Source organism: Frankliniella occidentalis, unplaced genomic scaffold (genome assembly GCF_000697945.3).
Source record: "Frankliniella occidentalis isolate FOCC.00 unplaced genomic scaffold, Focc_3.1 Scaffold10, whole genome shotgun sequence".
NCBI lineage: Eukaryota > Metazoa > Arthropoda > Insecta > Thysanoptera > Thripidae > Frankliniella > Frankliniella occidentalis.
In genome coordinates this window covers 3412415-3419397 of record NW_026267140.1, presented here as the reverse complement: position 1 = coordinate 3419397, position 6983 = coordinate 3412415, and the positions used below count along the sequence as shown (strand labels likewise).

The following is a 6983-nucleotide window of genomic DNA, read 5'->3' as shown; positions in this document are numbered from 1 at the left end:
TGCAGGATGTCAAGGAAAAATATGAGAAGATTTGTGAAGAATCTTATGCTGCAGCCCGTAAAGAAACTCACATTAAGTACAAAGACTGGCTTGACTCACCATGGTCAGGCTTCTTTGAGGGCAAGGACCCATTGAAAATGTCTGCAACTGGTATCAAAGAAGACACTCTTGTTCACATCGGAAAGCGATTCTCTTCCCCACCACCCAATGCTGCTGAATTCCTTGTTCATAAAGGTAAAGAGTCCACATTCTATTTTATTGTTTAAAAGCCTGCATTAAAATCTATAACTCAAGTTTCCCATTTTTGTTTCATTAGGCATTGAGCGTATTTTGAAGGCTCGCATGGAAATGGTTGAAAATCGTACAGTTGACTGGGCACTTGGTGAGGCTATGGCAATTGGTTCTCTGCTTAAAGAGGGTATTCATGTACGTCTCAGTGGCCAAGATGTGGAGCGTGGAACTTTCTCCCACAGGCACCATGTTCTTCACCACCAGACTGTTGATAAAGCTACATACCGCCCACTTTGTCACCTTTACCCTGATCAGGCTCCTTACACCGTGTGTAACAGTTCCCTATCTGAATATGGTGTTCTTGGTAAGAATTCTGTATCTTATTTCTATCAATTATTAGATGTGCTCTCTGGGTTATACTTATCCTTAAATTTTGTTTTCCATTTTAGGATTTGAATTAGGGTTTTCCATGACTAACCCTAATGCCCTAGTCTGCTGGGAAGCTCAGTTTGGTGACTTCAACAACACAGCCCAGTGTATCATTGATCAGTTTGTTTCCTCTGGTCAGGCAAAATGGGTTCGTCAGTCTGGCTTGGTTATGCTTCTTCCTCATGGAATGGAAGGCATGGGTCCTGAGCACTCTAGTGCTAGGCTAGAACGATTCCTCCAAATGTCTGCTGATGATCCTGATTACTTCCCTCCAGAGAGTGATGAGTTTGCTGTGAGGCAGCTGCACGATATCAACTGGATTGTGAGTCTTCAGAAGTACCTATCTTTCTTATTTGATAGCTGACCCCATTGGGTACTTACTTTTTTATTGTATGTCAGGTGGCTAATTGTTCAACCCCTGCCAACTTATTCCACATCTTGCGAAGACAAATTGCTCTGCCTTTCCGCAAGCCACTGATTTTAATGACACCAAAGTCACTTCTTCGTCATCCTGAAGCACGATCTAGCTTTGATCTTATGAATGAAGGCACTGAATTTTTGAGGTGAGTTTCAATTTTTTGTGTATTTTTGTGGTACATGTTTAACAAGCCTACAATCAATCTAATCCTCTTTGTACAGGATCATTCCTGACGAAGGTCCTGCTGGTACAAATCCCTCTGGAGTTAAGAAAGTTGTCTTCTGCTCTGGAAAAGTTTACTATGACATCAAGAAAGCACGCACTGATAAAAACCTGGAAGATAAGATAGCTCTTGTTAGAGTTGAGCAGGTAAAAAAGACACTTTCGTTGGAAATTTAGTACACAGTTGATTATATTAAAATGTAAATTTGTCATTTTAAACATTTCTTTTGTTTTTCTGTTAAGATTTCTCCTTTCCCATATGATTTGATCAAGAAGGAATGTGCTAAGTACCCTGATGCTCAGCTGGTCTGGGCACAGGAAGAACACAAAAACCAGGGAGCTTGGTATTATGTTCAGAGTAGATTCCAGACAACTCTGAATGGAGGACGGCCTGTAACGTAAGTCTACAAACCTAACTTGCTTTTGTTTTTGTTGGTATGTAGTTGCAAGATGTGTGGGATTCAAAAAGCATGTAATTTTGTTTGGTTTTTATTGGCAGTCTACTCCATATCCTTCTAGTTGCTGTCCTAAACTACTAAAATTTTATTTTTCAGATGACTTAATTTTACAGAGATTTGTGTGCAAAGTGAAGCCTGCTCATGAGTCTTCTCTCTTGTTCTAAAATGCGTTCAAATTAGATGTCAACCCTCTGTTGACCTTTTGATTTAAACACTTTATCTTTCTATTATACACCCACTCATTTCACTTTATATATTTTCCTTTGCCTAGTTTGCTCCTGTTTAATCTTCCCTCTTGTACTAATCAGCCTGCTCTTATTTTCGTCTGTCACCCCCTTCATCTGTTTTGTTTTAAGCCTGCCGCTGTGGTGTGAGACATTCCTCTGAGGTTTTTCTTTCAACCCAGCGGTGCCTTTCATCCAGCCACCTTTGCATGTATTTGTAGTGTGGCATGGTGTGAGTGGTTGTGTTTGTTACAGAGAACTCAGTGGACCCGTCGAGGTCCCGGGCGGTCGTGCTCAGGAACAAGGGGGGTTGTTAAGACGCCTGTTTGGTGCAGACGAACAAGAGAGGCAGGCTTCTGCCAAGTCTTCGTCTCAGGCTGGATTGCAGCCTGAGACGCAGACTTCCTCTCTCCCATCAAATGTTCGAACCATTAGGTGAGGAGTGAGGATCATTGTAAAGTCAATAATGTGCTTGTGTACTTCACTTTTATACTTTCTTTTACATCTAGAGTGACAGCTTTGAAATGTAGTATGTAGAATTCTATATTTTACCATGTTCTTAGCAGAAGGATGACAGCTGTTGATTTTGAGTTCTACAGTGTTGATCATTATTGAATAATGACTGTCAATGCATTTATTTCAGTTTTAAACCATTCTCTCCTACTCCTTTTCTATCTAGGATTGAATGAGAAAATGTACCAAGCCATTCAGACTTGCATACATATTTTTATCTTTAGCTTGTTAATAAGCAAAATTTCATGAATCAACTTAAATTGAAAAGTTTCTTTTGACATTATGAGCAAATTGACTGTTTCATAATTTTGGGGTGTAGTACATTTCTTGATTTTGGACAAGTAATTTTCAATCTGCAATTTTCATACCTTTCTCAGCCTAGGGTGCATGTGTGGTGAAAATATATTACACCCTAACGCATGTTTTCAAATGTATATCTGTGTTTGACTAACATGAGTTCTATGTGAGATAAGCTTTGCTTTTGTGTGTATGTGTGTTGGCATCTCAATGTGTGGTTGGTTACTATATGTAAGGTTTCTTTACCATCACATTTTTTCATATTTCATTTTACATATCATATTTTTTTAATTTATTAAACAAACAAGCCCAAAGAGCCTTAGCTCTATAGTAAGCAGGTACAAATTTTTTGGTGATCATGGCAGTCAATTGCAACTTGATGGACATTTTGCTTTGTACAAATTTAATTTGCTTGGTAGAATCTTTGGTAAGATTGCCTGGCTGGCTGGCAGTTTCTGGTATACCAGCACATTAATTCTCCTAATAACACTTGTGAGAACTTGGAGTCTTAAAATTGAAGTCTGCTAGATTGAATGTTACCTTATCACAAGTGGTGTTTTTTAAGTGGTGTTTTTTGTGTGGTGGGTCTTTTCTCTAATTTGCTCACGTTTTTTCACTGATAATGGGGTGTTAGCACTACCTGTGTGTGTGTGTTTGTGGAGTGATACGAACTAACCTAACCCGTGGTTTTGATATGCCATCCCATCAGTTAATTTTATGAAGCTTAGCAACGATAGTTTTGTCTGCATTTTAATGATCTAATAACTGTTTCAGCTACTGCGGACGTCCAACTGCTGCATCACCAGCAACTGGCAGTAAGGCTCAGCATTTGAAAGAACTGAATGCTCTTCTTGAAGATGCCACAGGCATCTAAACATTATCATCTAGTTCCGATCAGCTCAAGTACTTTTTAGTTATCCATCGTATTGTGAACTTGTGCCCATGCTTCAAATTGTTTGAAGCGTAGTTTCACCTGTTTTATCTATAGGCTCTTTAAATGTCTTCTTTGCAAAAATTTTAGTTGATGTTTATTGGGCACTTGGTTTGTATCAAAGGAGTTTTTATGAGTATCATGTCAGCTGGACTGGCAAGTGTTTTATTTTGATGCGGCTTTGTAACATTTAATGGGAGGGTATTTATGCTGATTTAGTGATTGTTGAGTTCCTATACGAATGTTAGCTCTGTTACTTTGGTTTAAGTCCTCTTTGAAGCAAACTTTTGTTTTTGGGTCGTCAATAGAAATCATGCGTTCTATTCCTTAACATTTTCAGAAAGAACTAAGATGCAAAGATTTGTGCTGTTAATTTATTGAAGTATTGTTTATTTTCCTTTTGTATTAATGTCTCTAAAAATTGCACAAGTCCTCTCTCAATGCTCTGTGGAAGTGGTTTTGGAGTCCCTCCTGTAATTATTATTATAATTCAGGACATCTTCAAATATGTGGTCTATGAGACTGAAATAACAAACATAATGTAGTTTACCATGTCCACTTTATAGCTTCAAAAGCTTTGCATAGTGATAGCAACCACATGCATTCATTCAGTATTTGTTCCAGTGTTACATCTGATCACTGTGCGATCTGCATGTTGACTGAATATCATCAGCTACTTATTCCGGAGTAAACTAATCAGAAACTAAAGCAAAGCTAATTCTCAATTCATGAAGGAGAATTCTGTAATTCAAATAGTATAGAAGTCACTCTTTGCCTAAATTTGAAAATAAAATAAAAGAAGAAAAACACTGGCTGCTTGCTATCACAAAAGCATAAACATAGCTATAAAGTAAACAGGCATAATGACTAGTACTAAGTTAATCTAAGCACTTAAATGTAGATTGTTCCCCTTTTCACACATGATTACTTTCAGTTGCCTGATTCTTAAAAGAGTGTCATACATAGACAGTATGTGGTGCAGGTGCAGCCTGTTCCAGAGAAAAAAAGATGTGTTTGTGCTTGTTAAAATTATTTATTTTTTTGTCTGTGTGTCTGGATATGACATGACCAATGTCCTTGTTGTGGTTACAGCAAAGCTACCTGAAGTGAATGAATGTGATTTTAAAAGTTTTAAGTATGTACATTAAACTGATGTTGATTGAAACATCCGGGTTTACTTTTTCCCATATTATTTTCCTTCCGCCATACCATTTCAGAAAAGGGACAAACGTTTTCTTTAGAGTCTAAGAGCTTGGATGGTCTTGCGTGCTCAGCCCGGTGCTCAGGCGTTGGTTGCGCCCTACACTCTAGCCCGCCCCGCCATGAGAGATGAGAGCTTGGCAGAGCTCTTCCCGGTCAGTGACTCGAACTCGACGGGATGGGCTGGGCCGGGGAGGCGTCGCACCGGCATCAGGAGCGCTCCTGCCGCCTGCCGCCATTCCCCGCACGTCCCCGGGCCTCCCCGCCTCACCTAAGCCCCGCGCCTCCGCGCCCCGCGCCGCTCCGGGGCTCCGGGCCGGCGGCACGACACGGCGCGGCCTGGCCCGCCCGGCGCCGCGGGGTCCCCGCACGGAGTGGACCTCAGCGCGCGCCCGGCCCTTCTCAGTCGCAACCTCGAGCTCGTCTGTGTCGTCCAGTGGATCTTGGCCCGGACCGGCTTCGTTGCCGTGGCGTTTGGTCGACGACGACGTGTTCCGCTGGAGCCGACCGGCCCCTGGTCCCTCCCTGCCGGGGAAGTGAGTGACACGAGCGCGCCGGGCCGGGACGGGACGCGGGCCTGACTGCCAGCTAGCGACCAGGATGCAGTGTTGACCGCAGTGGCGTTGGCGAGTGACATTGTGACTGTGCTCTTGTGAGTCGAGTGCGCCCTGCACCCCGAGGACCATGCAGTGGACATCCGCGGTCGACAGTCATCGCCACCTCTCAAACGTGAGTTGTCTGAAGAGGCGCAGGTCTTCTCTCCGGTGCTGGTACTGCATGTAATATTCCTGTGTCGATCTGCCGCTGCAGCGGTAGCCGGCCAACGTCAGACATAAATCACTGGAAAATCGTTTAGCCGGGCCGTCGCACTCGCCGCCGCGCGCCGCTGGGTCCCACCCCGCCAACAGTAGTGTTCGCTGCCGACTCAGTCGTGCGTTGAAATCTCTCAGGAAAATGTCTGGCGTTGTCGTCGGGCGACGTCGTCGTCCGTCCCCGTGCCTGATGATGGACTTGTTCGCTCCGCCTCGCTAGCTGTCGCTGAGGAAGGATGAGGGGCGGGGGAAGGAGAGGGGCTGAACCGTGAGGTCTTAACTGGCTGCGGCGCCGCACTGTCACTGTCCTCGCGGCCCGCCAGGCCCGGCCCGCGCCGTGGTCGCGGCACCCGCACGCCTCCTCACCTCACCTCTGCGTCGGGCCGTGTTAGGCCGTGTTGGAGTACACAACAAGGGGCGCTTCTGTCTGAGCGCGCTCTCACCGCTCACACCCCCACCGCCCACCGCCCCGCTGTGCGGTACTCACGCCGTGCGAAACACTCCGGGAGCTGTTCCAGTGGGTGGTTCTTTCATTTGGCGCCATCAGTTACCCGCATTGTCTGTCTGGAGGGGAGTCCAGCGCGCTTCTGCCATGTTTGAGTGAGGAGGTGGGGGGGGGGGAGCACCCCTTGGCCCTGCTCACTTGTGGCCGAGTCTTCAACATTTGTGCACAATTAAGTCGAGTGCACAAAGCATTGTCTCCACCCGCGAGCAGCTCGGCCCGGCGCCGGCGTTCCGTCTGGTGCCCCGTGGAGCCTGGAGGACAATGACTTACCACGAATGAATGACGGTGGGGCGGGGCAGGGTAGGGCAGGCCGATGACGGCACAGCAGGTCTGTTCTGCTGCCACGCCTTCCCATGCCCAGCCCGGAGTCCGGAGCCGTCCGGATAGGAGCGATCTGGAGCGGTTCGCGTTACTGTACCCCGCGCCGCCACCGGAGCCGGACCGGACAGTGGAGCAAAAGATAATGGTCCTGTAACAAAGAGGCAACAACAGGTCGGGGAAGCAGGGCCCAGGTTCGTTTTGTTGTTGGGGACAGTAATCGAAATTCGGCTGCGGCAGCGGCCAGCGGGCCTTAAGGTGCCGTTTGAAACTTGACCGTGGTTTGGCCGGGTCTTGGTGGACGGTCGGGGTCGGGGGGTCGGTCCGGCCGGCTGGACCCGCGACTCGTGTCGCAGCCAGCTCTAGAGAACTGCACAATAGAGCTGCCGAGCTGCCTCCGTGATCATATAACTCGGGATTAATGG

General features: G+C 45.9%; 2 protein-coding genes across 12 annotated transcripts in view; both read left to right on the top strand.

Annotated features, from left to right (window-relative positions):
* LOC113217677 (2-oxoglutarate dehydrogenase complex component E1) overlaps positions 1 to 4888 on the top strand; it is a 16308-nt gene extending 11420 nt beyond the window's left edge. For 8 of the 10 annotated variants that reach the window (XM_026437675.2, XM_026437668.2, XM_026437674.2 and 5 more), the window contains 8 exons: positions 6 to 234; positions 317 to 595; positions 681 to 982; positions 1060 to 1223; positions 1300 to 1447; positions 1544 to 1698; positions 2238 to 2417; positions 3567 to 4888. In XM_026437675.2, the coding sequence (XP_026293460.1) occupies positions 6 to 234; positions 317 to 595; positions 681 to 982; positions 1060 to 1223; positions 1300 to 1447; positions 1544 to 1698; positions 2238 to 2417; positions 3567 to 3666 (1557 nt within the window). In that variant the 3' untranslated portion in view covers positions 3667 to 4888. The remainder of the gene's footprint in view (positions 1 to 5; positions 235 to 316; positions 596 to 680; positions 983 to 1059; positions 1224 to 1299; positions 1448 to 1543; positions 1699 to 2237; positions 2418 to 3566) is intronic. The other 2 variants (XM_052277479.1, XM_026437676.2) reach the window with 1 other exon arrangement.
* A 418-nt stretch (positions 4889 to 5306) lies between these two features.
* The window catches only part of LOC113217715 (uncharacterized), an 11632-nt gene continuing 9955 nt past the window's right edge, over positions 5307 to 6983 (top strand). The window contains exon 1 of one of the 2 annotated variants that reach the window (XM_026437740.2): positions 5307 to 5652. In XM_026437740.2, coding sequence (XP_026293525.1) covers positions 5608 to 5652 — 45 coding nt within the window. In that variant the 5' untranslated portion in view covers positions 5307 to 5607. Of the gene's footprint in view, positions 5653 to 6628; positions 6753 to 6983 lie in introns of those variants that run through there. The other variant, XM_052277481.1, reaches the window with a different exon arrangement.